Source organism: Oryx dammah, unplaced genomic scaffold, assembly GCF_014754425.2.
Source record: "Oryx dammah isolate SB20612 unplaced genomic scaffold, SCBI_Odam_1.1 HiC_scaffold_18, whole genome shotgun sequence".
NCBI classification, from domain to species: Eukaryota; Metazoa; Chordata; class Mammalia; order Artiodactyla; family Bovidae; genus Oryx; species Oryx dammah.
In genome coordinates this window covers 13,620,379-13,647,916 of record NW_024070202.1, presented here as the reverse complement: position 1 = coordinate 13,647,916, position 27,538 = coordinate 13,620,379, and the positions used below count along the sequence as shown (strand labels likewise).

Below are 27,538 nucleotides of genomic sequence, written 5' to 3'. Positions count from 1 at the left end.
CTGCAAATCCTTTACCGTCTGAGCCACGAGAGAAGTTCCATATAGCCTTAAGTGAAAGTCACTCAGTTGTGTCTGACTCTTTGCAACCCAGGCCAGAATACTGGAGTAGGTAGCCTTTCCTTTCTCCAGGGGATTTTCCTAACCCAGGGATTGAACCCAGGTCTCCTGCATTGCAGGCAGATTCTTTACCAGCTGAGCTATCAGGGAAGCCCCCTTAATTACCTCCTAAAAGCAGTATTTTCAAATATAGTCACACTAGGGCTTAGGGCTTCCCTGTTCCTGTTTCTGATCTAATTTTCTAACTGTTAAACCCATTCTATCAAGTACCTCACATCTTTCCAACAAACCCCTTTTCTGTTTCAGTTAACCTGTTACTTTCTATTGTTGACAACCATGGACCCAGACTGGTCAGAAATTTGTATCAGAAGACAATCACTCAGGAAACCGGTACTGGTTATTCGTCCTAATAGGGGCTAAAAAAAATATGAAACTTCAGAGTTCAGGAATGGGAATCTGTCAGCTATAACAAACAACTAGATAATTTTTCTTCTGTGGTGACCTTTAATGAAGTGTCCGTTGAAAAGAAGGATTTAAGGGATCAAACTGTCATTGAAATTGAAAAGTGTGAACAGCATGAAGAATTTAAGGATGCTAGGGTGAGGTGGTTGCTTCTAATGAGACTGGAGGGCTTAAAGATGAGATGACAGGCTTAGATCTCTATATTTTAGCTCAAGGCATAACCTGGGGAACTTCTCTGGTTGTGATAATTTTCTACATAAATGTCTGCCAAAATCCAACACAAATGTAAAATTCTGTGGGTGCCTGGAGAAAGCCCATTGAATTTCCAGCCTTACCAAGTCACTTAGATGAAAGTGGCAGTACTGATGAGGAAATAATGCAAAACTGAATATAGCGGAGAACATAGAGGTCTGGAAGCACCCCCCTCAAGCCACACTCTATACCAAGCCTTTTCTTGACAGCCAGAGAAGACCCCCTTTCTCTTTGCATCGTCATCTTCTTATATCTTATTACATCTTCATCTTCCTAAGCCAGCAAGCTGGCTTCATCTACAGACCTTGATAATCTCACTCAACACAAGGCATCATGCTCGCAGGACCTGGAGAGTAAGCTGGAGAGTAAGCTGGATTGGTACTTTCAATGCTTTGATAAGACACAAGTAGGCTAGACGATGGGCTTCCCCGGTGGCTTAGCGGTAAAGAATCCACCTGCAATGCAGGAGTTTCAGGGGGAAAGGTTGGATCCCAGGGTCGGGAAGATCCCCTGGAGGAGGGCATGGCAACCCACTGCAGTATTCTTGCCTGGAGAATCCCATGGACAGAGGAGCCTGGCGGGCTACAGTCCAGAGGGTCGGAAAAAGTCAGACACAAGTGAAGCAACTGAGCACTCGTGCAAAACAGGCTAAAGGGTGGGAGCAAAGGATTTGAAAATATAGAGACTGGCTACTTCAGGAAAGCTTCTATGAGGCTAGTGGTCAAAAGCGCCAATGCTTATGGCAAATATCTTCCTTCTGTAATACGAACAGTTGTCACACTTGGTGGGCCATTTTGGCCTCTGCAGGCAACGTATCCAAAATTTGCAGGCACTTTATTCAACCCATTTACCAGGTGCCCCAAAAGGCTTCTACTTTTAATGGCTATATACCTCGAAATTTTGTGGAACAAAATTTCCAATGATGCCCAACGTGTCTGTGGAAAAGCAGACAAAGAGCTCTGAAAGGGAATCACAAAACAGATGCCTAGATCTTAGAGCTACAGTAGAGGTTCTGCATTATGTTGTTAATACTATCCTTTTGAGAGATAGGCATTAGTGTTCCCAACAAGCAGACCCACGTAGAGACACGGGGTGACTGTGGAAAATAGACAAAGCATTACGAACTGGAGTGTTGTCGAATCCATCTGGCCATAAAGTCAGGTGGTCCCACTGCCAGCTCATCGGCGGGCGCTCTATACTGAGTTGCAGAAGCAGTCTCCGGGAGCCAGCTGTCCACCCTGTCATGCCATTACTCCTGCGGCACTCTCACTCCTCTCCCAGCCTAATGAGAAATGGCCTGTGACTAGCTGTCTGAAAACCTTTGAGTCTGGACTTCAGAAACTTCTCAGTGATAGGCTGGCAAAAGCCAGAAGTGGACAGCTGACAGTACACCTCCATTTAAGTGTAGGCCTGAAGTTTAGTGCAGAGGAAAAACCACTACAACTCCACTTGGAAAAGAATTTTGATCTGCGTATCTCGTTGCCCACTTTAGTTGGAAGAAGAGATTGTTTGAGAAAGGGCTCTATCCAAAACTAATCCATGAGCAATAAGTGAGAGGTCACAATTAGAGAATACAAATGCGAAAGATTAAGGAAAGAGGTATACGGCAGGACCTTTCCAGAATGCGAAAGATTAAGGAAAGAGGTATACGGCAGGACCTTTCCAGAATGCGAAAGATTAAGGAAAGAGGTATACGGCAGGACCTTTCCACATATACCCAGAGTGACAGAATATTTATGTACAATCAGAAGTTACTCACTGGGGGGATTTTCCTGTGGTCCAGTGCTTAGGAATCCACCTTCCAATGCAGGGGATGCAGGTTCAATCCCCAGTCTGGGAACTAAGATCGCACACGCCACAGGGCATCTAAACACACACACAACTAGGGAGAAGCCTGTGTGTCATAACTAGGGAAGCCCGTGGGCTGCAACAAAAATCTCACATGCTACAACTAAAACCCAACACAGCCAAATAAATAAATATATTTTTGTAAAAAAGTTGCATGTGTATATACAAAATGCATGGTGTAACCAATAAGGATCTACCATAGAGCACAGGGAACACTGCTCCGTACTCTGTAATGGCCTATATGAGAAAAGAAATCTAAAAAACAGTGGATATATGTGTATATATAACTCTCTCACTTTGCTGTACACTTGATACTAATACATCATTGTAAGTCAACTATACTTCAGTAAACATTTTTTTAAATGCACTGAGAAGGAGGCTTCTAAGGTGGAATAGTTGATATATTCCATTTCTAAACACCAGTTATTCTGTGTCCACTGCACGAGTACTTGCTCAGTGGACTCATAAAGTATCTATAGCTATAAGTATGTACATCAAGGCTATACAAGGGCACAGTTGCCCTAACTCAAGATGCCTTGGCTACTGCCCAACCAGAGATCAATCAAAATTCCCAATATTGAACCATAACTCATAAGAAGAACCAGCCAGGTTGATCACATTTTTCTGTTGTGTAGTGTGGAATCAACTTGCTTTCACTAGACTAACTGCTTATTCTGGATTTTTCCCCTTACCTGGCATGCTTCTCCTAGGTTCGCTGGTGGTAGACTTATTGAAAATATTTTATACTTTAAGTTTTGGCTATCTTCCTGACAATTAGCTTCTCAGCCTGACTTCTGAGTCTGTCTTTTCAATCATCATGTTGATACTGTGACCTACATATTATCCTTCTACTCAAACTCTTTCCTGCTTAAATTCAGTTCAATTCATTCACTCAGTTGTGTCTGACTCTCTGCGACCCCATGGACAGCAGCACGCCAGGTATCCCTGTCCATCACCAACTCCCAGAGTTCACTCAGACTCATGTCCATCGAGACGGTGATGCCATCCAACCATCTCATCCTCTGTTGCCCCTTCTCCTCCCATCTTCAGTCTTTCCCAGCATCAGGGTCTTTTCAAATGAGTAAGCTCTTCCATCAGGTGGCCAAAGTACTGGAGTTTCAGCTTCAACATCAGTCCTTCCAATGAATATTCAGGACTGATCTCCTTTAGGATGGACTGGTTGGATCTCCTTGCAGTCCAAGGGACTCTCAAGAGTCTTCTCCAACACCACAGTTCAAAAGCATCAATTAGTTGGCACTCAGCTTTCTTTATAGTCCAACTCTCACATCCATACATGACCACTGGAAAAACTATAGCTTTGACTAGATGGACCTTTGTTGGCAAAGTAATGTTTCTGCTTTTTAAGATGCTGTCTAGGTTGGTCATAGCTTTTCTTCCAAGGAGCAAGCATCTTTTAATTTTATGGCTGCAGTCACCATCTGCAGTTCTTTTGGAGCCCAAAACAATAAAGTCTATCACTGTTTCCATTGTTTCCCCATCTATTTGCCATGAAGTAATGGGACCAGATGTCATAATCTTTTTTTTCCGAATGTTGAGTTTTAGGCCAACTTTTTCACTCTCTTCTTTCACTTTCATCAAGAGGCTTTTTAGTTCCTCTTCACTTTCTGCCATAAGGGTGGTGTCATCTGTGTATCTGAGGTTATTGATATTTCTCCTGGCAATCTTGATTCCAGCTTGTGCTTCTTCCACCCTAGCGTTCTCATGATGTACTCTGCATATAAGTTAAATAAGCAGAGTGACAATATACAGCTTTGACGTATTCCTTTCCTGATTTGGGACCAGTCTGTTATTCCATGTCCGGTTCTAACTGTTGCTTCTTGACCTGCATACATATTTCTCAGGAGGAAGGTAAGGTGGTCTGGTATTCACATCTCTTTCAGAATTTTCCACAGTTTGTTGTGATCTACATGGTCAAAGGCTTTGGCATAGTCAATAAAGCAGAAGTAGAAGTTATTCTGGAATTCTCTTGCTTTTTCAATGATCCAACGGATACTGGCAATTTGATCTTCGGTTCCTCTGCCTTTTCTAAAACCAGCTTGAACATCTGGAAGTTCGCGGTTCACGTATTGTTGAAGCCTGGCTTGGAGAATTTTGAGCATTACTTTCCTAGCATGTGAGATGACTGCAATTGTGCAGTAGTTTGAACATCCTTTGGCATTGCCTTTCTGTGGGATTGTCATGAAAACTGACCTTTTCCAGTCCTATGGCCACTGCTGAGTTTTCCAAATTTGCTGGCGTACTGAGTGCAGCACTTTCGCAGCACTGTCTTTCAGGATTTGAAATAGCTCAACTGGAATTCCATTGCCTCCACTAGCTTTGTTCAGAGTGATGCTTCCTAAGGCCCACTTGACTTCACATTCCAGGATGTCTGGTTCTAGGTGAGTGATTACACCATCATGGTTATCTGGGTCATGAAGATTTTTTTTGTATAGTTCTTCTGCTTAAATTAACCACAGTTCTTTTGCATTTGAAACTATAAATTCTGGGGCACCTCCTCCCATCTCATATCCTTATACTTACCTCTTTTATTTCTTCCATCATCCAGCTCAAAAGACAAATAGTTGGGGTTACTCTATTAGCTAAGTGAGGTCATCCATTCATTCCCACACCAAATGTTAGGCACTGTGCAGGCATCAGTGATACACAGAACTGATGTGTCTGTAACCAGGTTCATGAGAACCTCTGAGAAGGGATGCCTTGGAGATCAACAAAACTGGATTTGTAAATGGACTTGGGGGAAGCAATTAGTGATCTATGATTACATGTTAACTTGATATTAGGTCTATAATTTAGATATTAGTTAAATGTGCTTAGAAAATCTACCTGAACGTGTAAGCCTTGGAGTCAGGAAAAAAAGAATCTCTCAGTTGCTTTCATGTTCATTTGAGCTTCTAGGTCCTTAGCTTTAGTTAAGCTTCTTATCTTCCTGCTCTGAAGATACCTTCAGTTTTATGAAAAACTAAAGGGATGGAGCCATCACAACTTTAAAAGGACAATGTTTTTATTTTATGCAAAATCTTTTACTTCTGAATGCCAGGCATCTTCAAAGCACATTAACTCTTGATAGTCTAGAGACTGTGATATGTTGGTTAATTAATTCACCCATGCTTAAATAAAATTCTCAAACAATTTGAGACTTCCCTGGTAGATCAATGGATAAGAATCCACCTGCCAATGCAGGGGATACGGGTTTGATCCCTGGTCCGGGAAGATTTCACATGCTTTGGGTAGCTAAAGCCTGTGTGCTACAACCGCTGAAGGCCGGGTACCTAGAGCCTGTTCTCCACAACAAGAGAAGCCACCACAAGAAGCAGCCCACTCTCCGCAACTAGAGAAGGTCCACACACAACGAAGACTAGTGCAGCCAATATATAAGTCACTTTTTAAAAATAACAGTTTGTTTTTTAGTACAGCACTGTGGCCAAAATACAATCATATATTGAGCCTAAAGTTCCCAGGATGCCCTAGGGCTATTTTAGTCATTTCTCAATGACTCCCCTCTCTGTAGAGCTGTAGATTACAGTTGTTGTTCAATCACTAAGACACGTCCCACTCTCTGTGACCCCATGGACTGTAGCACTTCTTTCCCTGTCCTTGACCATCTACTGGAGTTTGCCCAAATTCATGTCCATTGAGTCATCCACCCATCTCATCTTCCATCAGACCTATAGCAAGTAAGACAGTGCCCGCTGGCACCAAGTCTTGCTCTGCATTTAGTCTTTCCGTTACATTTCTGATTTCATTTTCAGTTGTTATTTGGTGCCCTTCTATTTTTCAATGGGAAGAATATTCTGAATAAATGAGCTCATTTGACTGTTATTTGACTGTACCATCTCTGGGTCTCTCACTGGGTGCTTTTTAAAAATAAATTACCTTTTAGCATGAGGTTTCTCCTTTGGAATATCAAGACTGACTGGCAGCTAAGCCAATCCAATGTCTATTTTAGTGGCTACTATAAACCAAATAAAGTAAATCATGAATGCTCTCCTGACCAATAGATGGAAAGGTGGTTGAGAGATAGGAAAAATAATTTTAACTAGAAAAATGTGTCTATTTGATATAAATAATACCTAAAAAGTATTGTCTGAGATGTCTGTGTTCCTTAGATAGCACTCCCTCCCCCCTCCTTTCTTTTGTCTTTCAAGAGTTTTCCCAAGCAGATATGAGATTAACATTGCTCAAGAAAACTAATATCCCAGGAGAGAATCTTTCCACTGCTAATCTTGTTAGCACTGGGCCTGGAACCTCTACAGCTTGTTCTGAGAGAGGACTAACACTTCAACCAAGTGTCAAAAGAGAAAGAGCAGGCATATTTTAAGGAAGCAAAACGTGGCAGATGTCACCATCTCCCTGGAAGAGTGTCGGTTCTTATCCAAAAAACAGAAGCTAAAAATAAGATGAGCGTGTGCCACCTTCACTAGGAAGTTTTAATTTGCATCCAGATACCACCATGGCTTGTCATGAGACACGTGGTGCTTCTTAAACAGTAAGTTCAGAGAAGGCATGTTGAGGTCCAGTAAACTGGGATCCAGTTGGAAGCCAAGGTTATCACACCATACCCCGTCTTCTCCCAGGTCACCTCCAGGTTTTTCAGGACTGGCTTCAGTTAGGAAATAAGAACTGTCCAATTTCAAACTTTAGGTTCCAAATAAGTATTTCCACTTAGATTCTTTGGAAGACGTCTTTACTTGTCAACTTTGTATCAAAGAGTTATGCTCTCGGGACCACCAACATGTAGGAGGACTTAGAATTCAACACTCTGCAGTGTATAACTCAATTTTTTTTAATTCATTTATTTTTAATTTTTAATTTTGTATTGAAGTATAGTCTATTAACAATGTTGTGATAGTTGTGTTGGGTGAACAGCAAGGGGACTCAGCCACACATACACATATATCCATTCTCCCCCAAACTCCCCTCCCATCCAGGCTGCCACATAACATTGAGCAGAGTTACCCGTGCTATACAGTGGGAAGAACACAAATCTTAGTTCTGGTCTCTCATTACTTCGTGAAGAAGGACAGGGGGCAACAGACGTGTAGATGACTAACAAGGAGGTCATACGTGGTCTTCAGTAGTCCTTTGGGCAATGTGAAGACAGGGTACAAGGACTGAATATCCTAGCATCCAAATTACTGACTGCATGGATCACAACAAACTGGAAAATTCTTAAAGGGAGGGGAATACCAGACCAAGTTACCTGCCTCCTGAGAAAACTGTATGCAGGTCAAGAAGCAATAGTTAGAACCAGACATGGAGCAACAGACTGGTTCCAAACTGGGCAAGGAGTAGAACAAAGCTGTATATCGCCACCCTGCTTGTTTAAGCTGTATGCAGAATACATCATGCTAAATGCCGGGCTGGAATAAAGACTGCCAGGAGAAATACCAATAACTTCAGATATGCAGGACACTACCCTTATGGCAGAAAGCCAAGGGAAACTAAAGAGCCTCTTGATGAAGGTGAAAGAGGAGGGTGAAAAGACTGGCTTAAAACTCAACATTCAAAAAATACTAAGATCATGGCATCTGGTCCCATCACTTCATGGCAAACAGACGGAGAAAAAATGGAAACAATGGCAGATTTTATGTTCTTGGGCTTCAAAATCACTGTGGATGGTGCCTGCCGCCATGAAATTTAAAAGATGCTTGCTCCTTGGAAGAAAATAATGACATACCTAGTCAGTGTATTGAAAAGCAGAGACATCACTTTGCCGACAAAGGTCCAGATAGTCAAAGCTATGATTTATCCAGTAGTCATGTACAGATGTGAGACTGGACCATAAGGAAGGCTGAGCACTAAAGAATTGATGCTTTTGAACTGTGGTGTTGGAGAAGACTCTCGAGAGTCCCTTGGACTGCAAGGAGATCCAACCAGTCCATCCTAAAGGAAATCAGTCCTGAACAGTCATTCGAAGGACTGATGCTGAAGTTGAAGCTCCAATAACTTGGGCCACCTGATGCGAAGAGCTGACTCATTGGAAAAGACCGTGAAGCTGGGAAAGATTGAAGACAAAAGGAGAAGGGGGCAGCAGAAAATGAAAAGGTCAGAAGGCATCACCGACTCACTGGACCTGATGTTGAGCAAACTCCGAGAGATGGTGAAGGACCGGGAAGCCTGGCGTGCTGCAGTCCATGGGGTCACAAAGAGTTGGACATGACTTAGCGACTGAATAACAAACTACGGCCCATGAAGGGAGAGCCCAGACGGATTCCTACAACTGCCTCTAATATGACAGGATGAGGCTTACTTGAGGACTTAGCCTGCTGCCTGTACAACTTCAATCCTGTCCAGTCATCTAACATTTTCTTGGATATGGCTGAACTCACAAAAAGGAGGAGCATCTACAGAGTTATCATGAACCTGGAGGAGTTCTCCACACGTCAGGGGGGTCTCCTCACCCCAGCCCCTCTGCCTGGCCACAGTGAAGCGGAGATCAGGCTGGCTGCGGGTCTCAGAGCCCGACCTGCACCATGACGAACCATGGTAGGCCTGAGCTGTCCAGTTCAGGAGCCATTAGCCCCCTGCGGCTACTGAGCAGTGAGGTATGGTTAAAGCAACTGAAAAACGGCATTTTATAATTTAACTTTAAAGTTAAACATTTGATCCCATTATTAAACAGCTTCCAAATGTGTTTGGAACAACAGTGGCATAGGAATCTACTTTTTCAACTGTAAATTTTATGAAAGCTTTATTACAGTTCAAGTACTTCCAAGGAAAAGTTAGTGTTTGAATTGGGATATGCTATGTCAAATACAAACCAGATTCTGAAGATTTCATATAAAAAAGAATGTATAATGTCTCATTGATAATTTTTATGCTGATTACATGTTAGAATAATTTTTAACATACTAGATTAAACAAAGCATTATTAAAATACATAATGATTCATTATGTTCTTAGTACACAGCACTGGACTAGTTTATCCTGGGAAAATATCTCTATACTTGAAGCATCTTTGTTGAGTATATGCCAGAGAGGATGGGAAGCCAAGCTAGAAATTACCCTCAAACAGCCAAGAAAATATAGTTTTTCAAAGTACAAAGATGAAACAAGAGCCTTCCTCAGCCACCCTCCTACACACCCGTTCCAAATCCAAAGTACTTTAAACAGCATCTCTGCACAGTAAAAACTTGACGCCTGCTCTGCTCTGTCCTGGGCCAAGACGGGCTGCCTCAGTGGTTTTCTTCTTCAGGTCTGACAACTATGTCATGCTTATAGCAGTAATACCTGCACCAGCCTGGGGAATGAAATAGAAGACTGGTGGAAATAGGAACACTGAACTCCCCTCCTCGTACAACTGTACTCTCATGACTTTTCCTGATAAACCCCCCAAAACCAGTGCAGCCTTAACGCACACATCATACTCCAATCTCCCCAAAATACAATGAGCATTTTCCCTTCGAATTATCTCATCCTTTGTTTCTTCCACTGATATCTGTTGAGCCCTTTGTGCCAAGCACTGTACTGGGCATGGAGGTAAAGAACAGACACCTTCTAAGTGTCCATCAACAATGGATAAAGATGTGGTACATATAAATAATAGAATATTACTCAGCCATAAAAAGAACAAAACAGCGCCATTTGCAGCGACGTGGAGAGATGATCATACTAAATAAAGTCAGACAGATAAAGACAGACAAATGTCATATGATACTGCTTATATGTGGAATCTTAAAAAAAATTGGGGTACAAATGAAGTTATCTACAAAACAGACATAAAGTAACAGATGTAAAAAATAAACTGATGGTTACCAAAGTTAAGGGAGCTGAGGGATAAACTCAAAATTTGGGATTGACCTAGTTAAAGCATCTGCCTGCAATGTGGGAGACCTGGGTTCAATCCCTGGGTCAGGAAGATCCCCTGGAGAAGGAAATGGCAACCCACTCCAGTACTCTTGCCTGGAGAATCCCATGGACGGAGGAGCCTGGAGGGCTACAGTCCACGGAGTCGCAAAGAGTCGGACACGACTGAGTGACTTCACTTTCACTACTAATATATACAAACTAGACAACCAATGAGGATCTACTGTATACCACAGGAAACTCTACTCAATACTTTGTATTCTACATGAGAAAAGAATCTAAAAAAGAGTGGATATATGTATATGTATGACTGATTTACTCTGCTGTACACCTCAAGCTAACACAACACTGTAAATCAACTATACTCCAATGAAAATTTTTCTAAAAAAGAACATACACCTTGCCTTCAAGACGATCAAACCTAAAAGGAAGATATTTAAGTAATAATAAAGTATATTTTTAAATAAATTAAATAATGGCTTGATAAGGGGAAGACAGACTATGCTCAAGGTATAAGAAGAGATGTCAACCAGAAGTAGAATTACTAGCGAGCTGGCCCTTGTTTGTGGTCCGAAAGGAAAGCAAACAGGAAAGATGGCATTCAAGGCATGGGATGCACAGGCCGTGTGGAGGCCTGAGGCTACATGATGCCTTGGAAAATGCAAGCGGTTTGGTCTCTCTTGGATATATGAAAGGAGGCATGAGAAGGAAATTAAGGGAGAGGAGGTAGCCAATGCAGGGCCACTAAGTTCCCATTTATAAGATATGATAAAGAGAAAAGGAAGACCAAAGAGCTCTTCAAACAGTCGACAGCTTATGTACGTTTCCACCTCCTCCCTCCAGATAGGCTTACATTTTCCCTGCAAGTTCAGAAGTTCTCCTTCTCCTGGGAGTCACTACGGAACTCGGCATTTCTGAGATGTCTGGCCCCATCCTTGTCATTCAAGGCATCTGTCGGCTGCCTAGGGTGGGCCAGTCATGTTTCCCGCTGTCGTAAAGACACAGAAGACTGGCATCCTAACTAACGTCAACACCTCCCGGACAATCAAGGCAGAGGTTAATATTAATAACACAAAGCAGCTGTAGTTTGGAAGGGAACCATTTTTTCTTCCCCCTTTCTTATTACCCGGGAATAAAAAGCATGTGTCTAAAGTGTTTTGGGGACAGAGATATCCTGCTCCCCAGATCACTATTTCCTATTCTCAGCTTTCTTCCTCGGCAACTAATGACCTAACCAGGGAAGGAAGATCTAAACTTGTATTGAAAAACCAGTGGTCGTGCAGACAACATTCCTAAATCTTTCTGCTTTAAATCATTCTCTGGACTGTTTCTCATAACAGGTCATTACGATCACAAATTAAGAGAATGTTCATTATAGTACACAGTGGCGAAAAGAGGCTTAAGCCTGGGCAAGTCCACAGTACCTTCCCTTCCATTTTAAAGAGTAAAATGAGAACACGTCAAAAACGGAATGCATAAGAACTCTATTAGATGCAGAATAGATCAACGCTCCGAGATCACTGGTTTAAATATTGTTAAATTTTCCAGTCGCATAATGACTTAAAAAATAATCAGCATTCCTTTATACATCACGGCAGTAATGAGCTAAAATGGATCTTATGGGCACCACAGCTTTAAGTATTTTATCCATCCAAGAGCCTCACTGGGTCATAAAACTCAGTAGTTCATTGTTTCCTGACCCTGAACGGCTGCAGTTGCCATGAAACTGGTGCCAGGGCCCAAGCTCCCAAACTGGAAGTCAACTCAAACCAGCCACGTGGAAGAGCCTCCTCCTCTGCTTCTGTCGGCTCCCTTGACACTGCAGGTGAGAGGGGGTCGTGGGGCACCCCTGGCAGCCAGGGGCTGGACCACTCAGGTAGCCAGAGAATCATCTGAGGTGAGCGGACGACTGCTGAACTCAAATCCCAAGTTCTGCCCATCTAAACCTGCCGGAGATTGCTTCACTGTCTACAGGGACAGTAGCTCACTTTGAGCTTAAATCTACATTGTGGAATGTGAACCACCAAAATGCCCATCACCATAAAAAAGCTCTATGAGCCTTGTTAACAAAACAGAAAGAACTTCTGCCAACAGCAGAGGAATACATTCTTTCCTGCTGCCTGGACCACAGCATAATGAAGGGTCCCAAGCCCTCTCTGCAGTCGTAAAATGGAAAGCCCAGCCTCCTCCTTCTGATGTGTTCCAGTTTAAAAGTTTAGAGTCAATGCCTTTTCATCCTTAATTTATCTTCCCTTGTAAATATTTCTGTACCATTTCCAATATCTAAAGTCTACACATTTCCAAAAAACAATTCACTCCTTCTCCAATGTCAATTGTAGAACTTTATATTATGGGTCATATTTTGGGCTAAATAAACATACCTCAGGCTACAGTTCTGCAAATACCTCTGGCAGCAAATTAACTCAAACAAATGTTTTGGTTGGGTGGCGAGGTTGTTTTTAATGATCTTGCTGATTTGCCTGGAGGCCCAGGGATAGACTGGGTGAACTCCCAAAATCTTTCCCAACTTCGTATTTTCTGCCACATTAACGTCCAGTTCTTAGGTTCGTTGAAATAGTTGGTTTAACATTTCACCACCAGAGGGTGCTACTTGTTAGCGTCTAAAACACGTTTCATAATCACACCTGAAAAATGGAGACCCTTCAAGCCACACCAGCTGGCATTATCCAAGACAGGTTTTCAGAAGGCGTGTAGTGTAGGCAGCAGTCTCCTTCAAGGAACCTGATTTCACTTGTCTATTCATGTTATGGGTTGAAAACCAAAACTGAAAAAGCTCTGTAACTTGCACAAACCAAAGTTCACAGATTGATACATGCTGTAAACCAAGCAGGCAATGCAAATCATTTTTGAATTTCATGGCTTTTGTATTTACTACACAACAACAGTGAACTCAGAATTCTAACATCCTCTCTACTGCACCAGACAATAAAATAACAAAAGAGAATTTGCTCAGCTATAACAACAGCGCGATCCTCTATCAATGCAACTGTTACTTATCCTATTTTAAGTGTATACATCTCCTGCTTCTGCTTTGGAGCAATTTCGCTTTGGTGTCATTATTCACTTCTAAGATGCATTTTCATTGATTACCTTCGACTTCTCCTATCAGTGTATTTTTATGACGTACTGGGATTTGCATGTACATTTTCCACCTGATATTTTCGGGAATGCACAAAGGAGGCAGGGAGTTCAATTCCCATCCCCCTCCAAGGAGCTCGCATGGAAAGTCTTTAAATTGTGTTAAGAAACTCTTAGTGTGTTGCCATCTGAATTGGCAAAGCAAGCCAGGGGTCAGCGAAATTTTTCGGAAAAGTGCCAGATTACAGTCAATACTTTAGGCCACATGGGTCATAATGGCTCAGCTCTACCACACAGCAAGAAAGCAGGACTGGGTGTGGTTGGATTCCCAAACACTTTACCTCGAGGAGCGGGTGGGGTTTATAGTTTGCTGACACCTGTAAATGATGAGTCTAACGTACACACACTCTTACCAATAAAATTCAGAGAAGTTTCTATTACATTTTTCCTTGGAGATGTTCCCTAGCCTCACATAGTGTTAACAAAGTGTGACCTTCCTAAGTGACCCATTTGAAAGTTCATGATCCCCCTGGAGGAGTACCACTGGGTTTCCTCTCCACTGTTTCCAAAACCAGAGCCCAAAGAGACTTCAGCTTTTGGTCTGTCATTATATTTGTGTCCTGTGAAGATGTCTTACAGTAAGATACAAGATCAACAGGAACAATGGGGCTCCCTGGCCATTTCCCCAGAGATCACATGGAAAGTAAACAAAAGACATCACTCACCTTCAGACTGATGTGTGGCCAGAGGAGTCTGGGTCTCCTTGGAGTAGGACACTACCTCCCTGGGCAGGAAATCCACTTGGGTGATCTTAGACACGCCCAGCTTATGCAGTCTCCGTCTGGAAGTAATGAAGTACAAACACTTAGAGACGGAAGGCATTCCTCGCAGAAGATCTATCAGGAATAAAACAAACGTCTAAAATAAATAAACCCCAAACATCCCCAGCTTCCCAGTGTAAGGAGCAGCGTCATGAAGTAGAACTGGGCCTGGCCTGGAAGTCTGGACACTTGGTTTTGGCCACTTTGCCCCTGTGTTGCTGGGTGGTGGTAGGTGCCCCCTCAGACTGACCCTCAGCTTTTCTATCTGCAAAACTGGATCTCCTCCACTTCAAACGAGGCCCTCCTTCCACTCTGAGCAAATCTGATTTTTCTCGGTTAAAGGAAATTTTCATTTGTAATGCAGTGTTCTAGCCTCTTAGGCAAGAAGGACAAAAGAAAACTAACATTTCTCAAATCTGAAGGAAAAAGAGAGGACTGCTGAGTGGAGAAAACATTCTCTATGATAGTAATGAGAGGATGATATTCCAAGGGGGAGCATACCATCTCCCATCTCATCTCTCCAGAAAAGGAGCTAATACAGAGCAGTGCGTGAATTTGTTCAAAGGCACGCTAACACGGCTCAGATGCGTGGAAAGGGCACTGGGCTAAGAATGATCCAGCTTCAGTTTAGAATTGCCACATGAGCTGTGAGCCTGTGAGAAATCCTTTCTGAATGTTTATGGAGCACATCCAGTGTTTTCAGATGTCTTTCACATCCACTATTTCAGCTGTCTTCACGACCCTTCTACGAAGCGACTGGGCATATTATCACCATCTCCATTTTATAGACGAGGAAAGAGAGAGTCAGGAGGAGACATGCCCAGACATATGAGACTCATAAATGGCAGAACCGGGGCTAAAATGATAATGGTCTGAGCCCTGGTCCAGTGCTTTTGCCACCAAGCCGAACTCCCAGCTGAGGTTCTTAATGGTCAGTTCTGAGTTACCCCTCAAATCCAAAGTGCCTCCTGCATCACCCAGGAAACAGCTACTCGTGGGGGCAGTAGAGTCTCGTAGTTAAGCACACAGACCATCCCACCACTTGACAGCTATGTGTGTGAGCTTGCATAAGTTACCCAATCTCTCTATGCCTCAGTTTCCTCATCTGTAAAATGGAGACATCACCATCACTTAGTACTAGGATTATTACAGACAAGGTATATATGCCACATATATACAATGCAGAGGCCAGATATGTATTATATATACATACATATGTAACAATTTACACACATTCATATTTTAAAATAGATCTGAAACATTATTTTAATATATAGATTTAGTATCAGTATTGAACATGTTTTACTATATTGCTTTAACATTTCCAGGAAATAGAGTATATGTGTATACTTTACACATATGCTTTAACATTTCCAAGAAATAGAGTATATGTCTGATAGAGAAAGAAAGGCTACGTAACTATTTAGCCAAAAATCCATATTCCCTAGCTTTCTAGAATCAATAGCAGCACACTTTATTCATATTATTTTTTGAATTATTACTAGCAATGGTACAGATTCACTGTATTTTTTCAGTAGATAGTGATAATAAACTGAAAGAAAATGCATACCATAGCTAGGAATTTCCATGTACAATTTCCCAGGCACTCTAGGAAACACAAATTTCTTCTTTTTTATGAATTACTAAAATAATTGAGGTGAAACCTAAGATGAGCAGAGAGTAGATACAAATAAAGGCTCGTTTAGAGAAAAAGCCCCACTGGTCGTCTTTGCAGCCCCACTAAGCTCCACACAGGCCTCGGCCATGTGGCCTCACTCACTCGGATGTCTGGACCACATAGTGTGCAGGAGGGTGAGGCTGGGGACCCAACACTCCCTGGCAACCTTCTCACACAGAACACACAAAATATACTAGAAACAAAATTACCAAGCAAGGTAAAAGGCTCAAGGTTTCAGAGTAAGAAATTCAGGTATTATTTTAAATCCTCCTTGGGTCAGAGAAGTGTGCTTTTCTTCCTGAAATGGGTCTTTCTTGAAGCATCTGAAGAAGAAAACAGGACTAGACACCTCAGGACTGCTTGAGGCAAAGCCCCTCCTGCTGTTTAAGAGCCTAGAGCATCTTTCTGAGGCCCCCAAAAAGTCCATCTTCATCTCAGGCAAAGAGAAGGAAAGGAAACATGGGCTGGCAGTGTACCCCCACCTCTTTGAATCGGGGTCCCACCCAGCATGGAAAGGTCACCCTAGGGTTTAGACTTCCACAGACATCTGTAAGGCCCAAAGGTCCCCACAAAATTCAAGAGGAGATACTTATACCTGCAGCCAGGAATTCCAGCGCATCTCGCTAGTAAGATGCAAGCAAAAGCTGTAGGCCTGCCTTGTCGGGTGACCAGCCATAGGCTCTGGGCAAGAAGCTGATCTGCAATTTGATAATCCACCATGGATTATCCGCAACATATCATAATTGTTAAGTCACGTGTTCAGATAGAAACTGGGTTCAAATCCTCGCTTTGTCACTTACCAGCCAAATGGTGTATAAAAGCTCTGGACAAGTGACAAACCCCTCTAAGGCTCATGTTTCTCATCTATAAAATGGGTACATGTCATTGAATGACTGTGAAGATTAAATGAAGCTAATATTTGTAAAGTACTTAATTCAGTGCCTGGCACCTACATAGTAGGGGGCTTTACTTTTATTTTTCTGACTGATTATAATACGCTTTCTATTTCAAAAAACAGAGAATGCAGATTTATGAATGCTCTAAGTTGATTTTCTAAAATAGAAGATTTGAAGATTATCTCTGACAGTAAAACATAAGCCTCACACTCTTTCATTTCTTTTCACAAGTACTTGGGTAGGTCTTAGCTACTTGAGAGAATCCACTTGGTTTTCTTCTAACTAAAAGTATCATAACCATAAAAATTCTGTTTTCAAAACAGCTTGAAGTGGTCTGAGTACCACACAACTGTTCCCAGCTCTAGCCATTTCTGAACATCTGGCCAGAAGGTGGCACCCTTCCGTGGCAAAGACCTTACCCTTAGGCGTGTTCTTCAACTGCGTCCCCACCTCTGGGTCTCTCCTGGGCCAGCCTTAGGGTCTGTATGTCTCAGCTGATGCAAGAGCGACCTGTGCATGCAACCCTGTGATAGAGACTTTCAACTTCCCTAAAATACTTCTACAAATCCATCCTCTGACAAAATAATCATATAACTATGTCTACAAGATGAAATATATAGTATTTTCCTTAAAATTACATATACAGTGCATTGTATGTCTTACTTTTGTTCAAAGTCTTACCAGCCCCTAATTCTTTTATTCTTGGGTGCAAATTAAACTACTCAGCAAAGGAGAGGGGGAACCACATTTAGAATTAATGCTACTATAATTTCTTTCCTTCTAATTAGGCTCTAAGTTGCATGTGGGCTCTGGGAGACCTTTGCGCTGTCCCTCCACCCCTCCTGCAAAGCTCACGCCCTTGCCCCCCACACTTCCACCAGGGCCCTGCTGCCTGTCAGCACCTTCTTTTCATGTCTGACTTGACTGCAGACTTTCTTATTTATCCCCAGCTAATTTCTCTCACTGCCCAGGGGCTTAGGTCCGTGTCAGGTACAGAGCTGGCACGGAATAAATGTCTGAGGAAGAAAGAAGGAAGGAAGAAGGCAGGCATGATGTAAAAGAAAAACTGAGAATTCAGTTAGCTCTGCTGTGGTGGACATGGCACTATTATTAAATTATAAGGTCCAGCAGCCTGTGCTTCAGTCACCCCACCACCCCTGCCAGTGATCACGATTCTGACTAAAGGCTGAGCAGCACTGATTCAGAAATATTAGAGTGTAGACACAGAAGCTTGTTTCCAGATTTCCTTGGGCCTCTCCATCTTCAAAGGATGAGGCCTCAGTCCCACAGAACAGGGATGGGATCTCCAGACCAAGCTTGTCCAGCGATTTGAGACAGGCAAAGGTGAGCAACGATGAGTGAGGGGGTAAGAGGGTGAGTGTCAGACAGAGGAGCCTGCAGCACATGAAGCGTGAAGGGCCCGATGCTGAGGCAGGAGCCAGTGGGCCTCTGGCCAGACCCCTGGTATTTGTCAAGGAATTAAAATGCAAACCTTGTCCTCACGCAGACACTCCAAGGTCAAAGATAGTGGTAAAAGCTGAGCTCTGCTAAAGCAAAGAGATAAGGGGCCCATTCCTGAGGTCAAGGAAGACTTCCCTGTCTGCACACAGGAAGAAAGGCCTCTTGGGGGTCAAAAAGGGAGGGGGCCCCACCCCATAATAAGTGTGGACATGCACCCTCAGGCCTCTGCAGTGGGATCCATCTTAGCAAAAAGTTGTGTATGCATCTTGGGGAGGATCCATGGACCAGTCAGGTGTGAAGAAAGAAACAAGATAATTGGCCAAAGGGAAACAAAGACCCAGAAGGGCTCTCCAGTATGAGTGATTTATGTCGCCTCTGTGCTGCGATCCCCCCACCCCTCTAGGTGTGTGGTCTGCCTAGCGTCTGACTGCGCTCCTCCTCATTACAGAAGATGCCCACACCCTTTCCCTTGAGTGTGTGTCTCTGCCCTGCTTCTGAGCTAGATAAACTGTTTTCCTGTGAGCTCTCCCATACACTGTGCTGTATCTCTAGTAATAAACTTTGTACCTGCTTTTAGTTTTTGCCCCTGTGAAACATTCTTGCTTTCAAACAGGGGCAAGAGCCAGGGCCACTTCGCTTCTAGCTTCTAGCTCCTGGTGGTTTAGTGGCTAAGATTCTTGGTTTCCATCCAGGTTGTGCTGTGTTCAGCCGTGCTTAGACGCTCAGTTGTGTTCACTTCTTTCCAATCCCATGGCCTGCAGTCCACCAGGCTCCTCTGTCCATGGGGATTCTCCAGGCAAGAATCCTGGAGAGCCACGCCCTCCTCCAGGGGATCTTCCCAACTCAGGGATTGAAGCCAGGTCTCCCACATTCTAGGCAGAGTCTTTAACATCTGAGCCACCAAGGAACCCCTCTATCCAGGTTACCCAGGTTTAATTCCTGGGCAGGGAAATAAAAGATCTTTCTTCATGACCACTCACTGCTCTCCCACTAGAATCAACGTAAGTCTACACTAGATCTAAAACTAAAATGTCAGGCAGGGGATCCCAGAGACACTGTGCAATGCAACCACAGATCCCTTACTCACTGACTTGGCCCAGTCCTAAAGTGACATGGGGCCCACATCTCCCTGGGTGAGGGCTGAGCTCCCCACTGCAAACCCTGGAAACTTCCTCTCTACCTGGTCCTGTCAACTTGGCTGAGCAAGCTGGCTGAGCAAAGCCATACTGCACCAAACTTGAAATGTTTCTTCAGAAAATAAAAATCGGGTCTTAATAAAGCATAAAAATGGAAACTATTTGACGTTTGAGAAGATTATCTGCCAGGGCTCAGGGTGCTGAAATTTCCAGTCCACCACTAGCAGAGTTTAATCCCCCCAGGTTTGTCCATTTGCCCTCAGGTGGCTCAATGGTAAAGAATCTGCCTACAATGCGGGAGATGTGGGTTTAATCCCTGGTCGGGAAGATTCCTGCAGAAGGGAATGGCAACCCACTCCAGTATTCTTGCCTAGGAAATTCCATGGACAGTGGAGCCCAACGGCCTACAGTCCATAGGGTCGCAAAGAGTTGGGCATGCCTGAACATGCATGCTTGCTTATCTTAGACATTATGCATCACAAGAGGAAAATGACTCCCTTGCCTAAACCACTGTCCCCATTTCTCTTTCTGGTTCACTTGTCTTGTCTTTGCCTATCCACCCACCATAAGGATAGCATGACTTTCCTAGCTACTCGCAAAGTTTCATTATCCAAGCATGATGAAGCCCAAACTGTGACTTCATCAGGGTCTACGATGTCTACTAAAGTAGAAGAAAGTTGGAGTTATGCAGACTTACTCCAAATAAAAGGATGAAAAACATACACATAGCTATAAACTCTGTGGCTCTTCTCTCATTTCAAACATGAAGGAGGTTTTAAGAGAAACCTTATTGATATTTTAAAAATGCAGTTAGTACTTTAAATGTCACTTTTAATAGTACAAAGAAGAAATACTTGCAAAGCACAGAGTTATCTACCAAAGTGGGATATCTTGGTTTTGTCCCTGTTTTTTAAAAGGCCTATATTCAGTTCAAAGCCATGAATAAGAAAACTTCAGCTTCTGAAGTCACTGCATCTGTGACCTGAAAATATGGAAGCAGTTGTGTTGTGCTAAAAGTGTAGAGTGCTTAAAAAAAAAAAAAATTAGATTTCCAAGAAACTACTGTCGAGGTGCCTCTAAGAATGAAATAGGAAAATTATTTTGACATGACACAGATGTGGGTGGTGGGGGCTGGTTTGGGATGGCATGGATCAAAAAGCACAGCTCTTTGATCAGAGAATTAAGATCAAGGCTGTCTTAATTTTTTTACTGAAATAAAATTTATATACTATAAATATCCCCTTTAAAGTGTGCAATTGAGTGGTTTTAGCATATTCAGAAACTTATATAACCTCACGTGTACTTACATAGACTTTTCCTCCCCTCCCAAAGAAATCTTGTATTCACTGAAATATAGGAATCTCCCCTCCTCCAGCCCCTGGAAACCACTAATCTACTTCTGTTTACTTTCATATAAATGGAATGTCACAGTATGTGGCCTTCTGTGTCTCGCTTCTTTTACGTAGGTTAATGTAGATTCAACCAGTCATTCCTGAAGGAAATGAACCCTGAATATTCACCGGAAAGACTGATGATGAAGCTCCAATACTGTGGCCACCTGAAGCAGAGAGCTGACTCATTGGAAAAGACTCAGATGCTGGGAAAACTGAGGGGGGGAGGAGGAGAAGAGGGTGACAGAGGATATGGTTACATGGCATCATTGATTCAATGGACATGAGCTTGAGCAAACTCTGGGAGATAGTGAAGGACGGGGAAGCCTCGTGTGCTGCAGTCCATGAGGTCGCGGAGAGTCAGGCACGAAAGAGCAATGGAACAATAACAGTGTTATCTCATGTATCAGAATGCCATCCCTTTTTATTTATAAGCAATACCCACTGTATGGATACACCACATTCATTTTAATACACTCATCAGTCGGTGGACATGTGGGTTGCTTCCATTTCTATTATTAATTATGCTGCTATGAACATTTATGTACAAGATTTTGTGTAAGTGTATGGTTTCAGTTCCCTTGAAAATGAATTATCTTTGAATTGGTATGTATATGGAATTGTATGTATATGTATATGGTATATATGGAATTGCTATGTTATATGATAATTCCAAAGAGTCGAACATGACTGAGCGACTAACACTTTCACTTATAGTAATTCTATGTCTAAATTATTGATGAACTGCCAAACTGTTTTCCAAAGTGGTTATACATTTTACATTCTCATTACCAGCATACAAAGATTCCAATTTCTCTATTCCCCTGCCAACCATTATTATTATATGTCTTTTTCATTACAGTCATCCTAGTTTGTGTAAAATAGTATCTCACTTGAATTTTGATTTTAATTTCCCTGATGGATAATGATGTTCAGCATCATTTCATGTGCTTATTGACCATCTATATGTCTTCTTTCAAGAAACGCCTATTTAAATTTTTATCCCATTTTAAAACTGGGTTGTCTTTTTATTGTGGAGTTGCAAAAGATTTTTATATATTCTGGATATTGCTCAGACTATTGCACAATTGCACTCATCTCACACGCTAATAAAGTAATGCTCAAAATTCTCCAAGCCAGGCTTCAACAGTATGTGAACCATGAACTTCCAGATGTTCAAGCTGGATTTAGAAAAGGCAGAGGAACCAGCAATCAAATTGTCAACATTTGCTGGATCATAGAAAAAGCAAGAGAATTACAGAATAACTTCTATTTCTGCTTTATTGACTGCCAAAGCCTTTGACTGTGTGGATCACAACAAACTGTGGAAAATTCTGAAAGAGATGGGAATATCAGACCACCTGACCTGCTTCTTGAGAAACCTGTATGCAGGTCAGGAAGCAACAGTTAGATCTGGACATGGAACAACAGACTGGTTCCAAATTGGAAAAGGAGTACGTCAAGGCTGTATACTGTCACCCTGCTTATTTAACTTATATGCAGAGTACATCATGAGAAACACTGGGATGGAGGAAGCAAAAGCTGGAATTAAGATTGCTGGAAGAAATATCAATAACGTCAGATATGCAGATGACACTATCCTTATGGCAGAAAGTGAAGAAGAACTAAAGACCCTCTTGATGAAAGTGAAAGAGGAAAGTGAAAAAGTTGGCTTAAAACTCAACATTCAGAAAACGAAGATCATGGCATCTGGTCCCATCAATTCATGGAAAATAGATGGGGAAACAGTAGAAACAGAGACAGACTTTATTTTTATGGGCTCCAAAATCACTGCAGATGGTGATTGCAGCCATGAAATTAAAAGACGCTTGCTCCTTGGAAGAAAAGTTATGACTAACCTAGACAGCACATTAAAAAGCAGAGACATTACTTTCCCAACAAAGGCCCATCTAATCAAAGCTATGGTTTTTCCAGTAGCTATGTATGGATGTGCAAGTTGGACTGTAAAGGAAGCTGAGCACCGAAGAACTGATGCTTTTGAACTGTGGTGTTGGAGAAGACTCTTGAGAATACCTTGGACAGCAAGGAGATCCAACCAGTCCATCCTAAAGGAAATCTCTCCTGAATATTCATTGGAAGGACTGATGTTGAAGCTGAAACTCTAATACTTTGGCCACCTGATGTGAAGAACTGACTCATTGGAAAAGACCCTGATGCTGGGAAAGATTGAGGGTGGGAGAAGGAGACGACAGAGGATGAGATGGTTGGATGGCATCACTGACTCAATGGACATGAGTCTGAGTAAACTCTGGGAGTTGGTGATGGACAAGGAAGCCTGGCGTGCTGCAGTCCATGGGGTCGCAGAGCCAGACACAGCTGAGCGACTGAACTGAACTGTATGCTCCGTTGCTCAGTCATGACCAATCTTTTATGACCCAATGGACTGTAGCCTGTCAGGCTCCTCTGCCCATGGGATTCTCCAGGCCAGAATACTGGAGTGGGTTGCCATTTCCTCCTCCAGGGGATCTTCCCGACCCAGGGATGGAACCCAGGTCTTCAGCACCTCCAACACTGGCAGATGGATTCTTTACCGCTGTACCACCCGGGAAGCCCTTGCCAGATATATTATTTGTAAATATTTAATCCCATTCTGTGGGTTGCCTTCTCACTTTCCTAATGATGCTTTTTGAAGAAAAAAGTTTTAAATTTTAATGACATTCAATTCATTTATTTTTCTCATTAGCTGCTAGTGCTAAAAAACCACTGCCCAATCCAAGGTCACAAAGGTTTACAACTCTACTTTCTCCTAAGAGCTGTATAGTTTTAGCTCTCACATTTAGGACTCTGGTCTATTTTGAATCAGTTTTGCACATATGTGAAGTATGGGCTCAACTTCATGCTTCTGCATGTGGATATCCAGTTGACTCAGGCTTAATTTTTCTTAAAGCTCACTGGCAAGATTTACAGGGGAGCAGAGGAAGGCTTTGCCATGAATATTGCTCCTTGTTGATGCCCAGGGGCCTCAAGCACTGGCCAACTCTGACTATATGAGGACAAGATTCAAGAGGAGGGACTTCCTCACCTGAGAGCTTCCCAGGGATCATGAACGCCTTCAGAACACTGAGCACACCATCCATCCCTATCATTAGCGTCACTGAGTTCTTCCTGAATCAGTTAGATACAATATGACTCTTTCTGATGCTCTTATTTCAGACCAAGTAAATCAGATGCAACAAACCTGATGTCCTGCATTTCATACTCAAGGTAAGTGAAGGAAACTGCACTGATATTACCATACTATCTACTGGACTCAAAAGGGAACCCGATAATATCGGAGACCTGGCTCCACACTGCTACAGGTATTAAGCAAGAAGGCTACTGTGGGAATTTCGCAGATGCTATGAGCTAATCCTCAAAGATGCACTTACATCAGAGTTGATGATTCAGTTTCTGACCCATCGCCAATACTGGGAGTAGACAAGATTCACATTAGTAGACTTTTTTTTAATGTCACAGTACAAGAGGCTATGTGAAGGTACAGAAAAGCCACAGTAAGAATATACCAAGCATCTAAGCAACAGTTCAAACTTTACAAACTGTGACTCACAAAAGACTCTCTATAACAGGCCTGCGAGTAGCAGTCTCAGAGTGTGCAGGGACTGGAAATTAGAAAGTTGAGGATATACTGGTTAAAGCTGGTGGCAGGAGTGTGGGCAGCAGATAAAGTGGCAGAGTCTGGAGCTTGGATCGGAAGCCAGTGTTCGGCACTCAGCAGCCAGAAAATAAAAGGGGTCATTGTACTGATGGGCAGTCTCTGGAGCAGGGAAGAAACCTGGAAGTCAAGCAGACAAATAAATCAAGCAGATGTTCCCAGAGATAAGGAGCTATTTGGCCAGATGCCAAGGCAGCTCAAGGCCAGGGAATAAAAGATCAACACTGGCTCCAGACTCAACCCTGCTGGGTTTTCATCCATGCTTGTTTGCATGTGAGAGTTTCAGCCCCAGCAGACACTAACAGTGTTGCCAGTGACTTAGTCTCCTGGTGCTGCTTATAAAATTCCCTGAGGTTTCTCAAAGAAGAGGCCCTTAAGATAGCGAGAGTGATAATGGTGCCACTTTCTGCTCTGTCCAAAAATGGTATGTGCGCACCTACCCTGTCCTTGACAACTGGCACAGGAACTCTTTAAGCCAACACCATTATCAGCAACCACGTACCATTTCTGAGGCACAGAACCAGGCCAGCTCCTTGCAATACAGAGGACAAGGAGACTAGACAAACACCACAAAAAGCAAATAAGAATGAAATGTAACAGAATAAGAGCCAACATGAGCGACTGACATATAAGTGGGACAGAAGCGTGCAACAGGCAGATTACTATGCATTTGGGTAAATGAAACAAGTTTCACTGAGAACCGAAGGCCTGATGTAAGTCTTGAAGGAGCGGTAAGACTCAGTCAGGTAAAAAGGAATGAGGTGGTGTTCTAGGGAGCAGATCCCTAGAACAAGATCTAAAGACTGAATTCACATTTGACACCTAGGAGACCAGGTTTTCAGAACAGAAGACTTAGTTGAGTAGCAGCAGAAGATAAATTTAGAGAGTAGCACTAAGGCCAGATAATTTGAGGGCTTTAAATCTCAGGCTAAAGAACTTGAACTTTACGTTGTAGACAATGAGGAACTATTGAAAGTTAATAAAAAAGTGACAGCTTCAAGGCGACATTTAAAATGAAGCAACTATGTGAAGAGGGCTTCCCAAGTGGTGCAGTGGTCAAGAATCTGCCTGCCCATGCAGTAGACACAGGAGATGCAGGTTTAATCCCTGGGTCAGGAAGAGCCCCTGGAGGAGGAAATGGCAACCTACTCCAGTATTCTTGCCTGGGAAACCCCCTAGACAGAGGAGGCTGGCGGACTATAGTCCAGAGGGTCATAAAGAGTCAGACAGGGCTGAGCACACACGCTACCTATGTGAAGAATAGAGTCTGAATCTTTGACAAATGAGCAACCAGGCTATTTGGGGGGGGGGGGCCGGGGGGAGGAGGGGCCTAGTAAGCTAAGTGTAAAGGAAAGGGGGGCTTGGAAAAGGACCTTCCAAGAGACAATGGGTGGCTTCTGGCACTAGAGAGCCCAGAAGAAGCATTAATTCAAAGGGGGGCAGCCAGAGGCAGGACTCCTGGAGCTGCAACCCGCAGTGTAGACAATGTGGAGACGAGGTCCAGGGGGATGAGAAAGTGCTGAGAGCTGCTGCCACTGGGAACAGAAAGGCCAGGCTGTAGACAGTGATGCTGGAAAACAATTAAGGCAGTTCACTTAGTACAGAAGGTGAAAGAAAAGGAATAAACTGGAGACTATGTCAAGGCTTCACGCCTTATGGGAAGAAAGTAAGTAGTGTAATTGGAGACACTGGGGAATCCAGGGAAAGATCTGCTTTGGGATAAAGATGAGTACCTCGATGGATGAGTTTACGAGTGAGGAGTTTTCCGGCTATATGAAGCTTAAGACCAAAGCTACGGAAGAAAAGAGAAAGGAGCAAATGTGGTCCTGGCAACCACCCACCTAGAGGTGCATGAGAAAATGCTGCATCCATAGGAGAAAAGCACCGAGAGAGCTAAGGGCACAGAAACGCATGAAATATGAAAGAAGTTGTTAAAAGTGACAGAAGGTCAACTTGTTTTCCTAACACTGAATGCTGGTGTCATAAGATGAGTGACGTCTCCAGGACTGGCTCCTAGAGTCGTGAATGGGACTTCACACAGAGGGAAGGTGGAGATGGGGTTGCCACACCTTCTGAAATGACCCCAGCATCGCAGGCCCCTCACACGCAATTCATCCTCTGTGTTCAGAGTGGGTGTTTTTCTCCCAGGGCTGAGAAGCAGCTTGATGGTTGACCTTTGCTGATTACCTCAAGAAGGATTGGTTGCCATTATCTATGTTCACATTCAAAAAATCATTCCAGGAAGTATTTATTTCATTTCCATGATACTTGCTTCTTACTGTGCAGAGATATTGGCTTGGCAGCTAAATTATTTCTCCTCAACAGAAGCAAATGTCAAGTCTGGTTCAGTCAACAGGCACAGTTAAATGGTCTGCCTTCAACATCATCGCACAAGTAGACCTTGTAAATTCCCAGAATGGGAAAAAAGTCAATAGTCATGGTTATACAGAGCTTGGCAATACTGGTGGGAGCTGTGCTATCAAGTAGCCACTTTATAAAGGAAATTGAAAGTTTAGAATTATAAGATCAGAAGGTATGAAAATGTGTTCTCTCCAATATTGCATATAAATGACAACAATGATATAAAAATCTTATAGACTGGCCTTTAATGGACTTAATATTTATGAACAACCTTCTGTAGAAGTTGTAATGTAAAGCTATTAAAATTATAGAAATCTTCAAGTCACTGAGTACCAAAGGGTAAGCATACATCCTTCCCAAATGGCCATATTAATTTTTCTGAAATGGAATAAAAGAAGAATATTATTTTATGAAAATCCAGTTGTGAACACAGAACAGAAAATACCCTATAATTGCTTACTCGAGGTTTTTGAGGGCAGAGAACAAAGACCAGCAGGTAACAACTTCTCAAGAAATGTTTGGGGACTTCATAAACAAAGTACTTTTTTCCTCTCTTGTGCCAAAATTTTGACTGGA

The 27,538-nt window shown here is 42.8% G+C and overlaps 1 protein-coding gene across 3 annotated transcripts in view; it reads right to left on the bottom strand.

The window, feature by feature from the left end:
* DYNC1I1 (dynein cytoplasmic 1 intermediate chain 1) overlaps positions 1-27,538 on the bottom strand; it is a 402,011-nt gene that overhangs the window by 262,005 nt on the left and 112,468 nt on the right. For all 3 annotated transcript variants that reach the window (XM_040260479.1, XM_040260481.1, XM_040260482.1), the window contains one exon: positions 14,271-14,386. In XM_040260479.1, the coding sequence (XP_040116413.1) occupies positions 14,271-14,386 (116 nt within the window). The remainder of the gene's footprint in view (positions 1-14,270; positions 14,387-27,538) is intronic.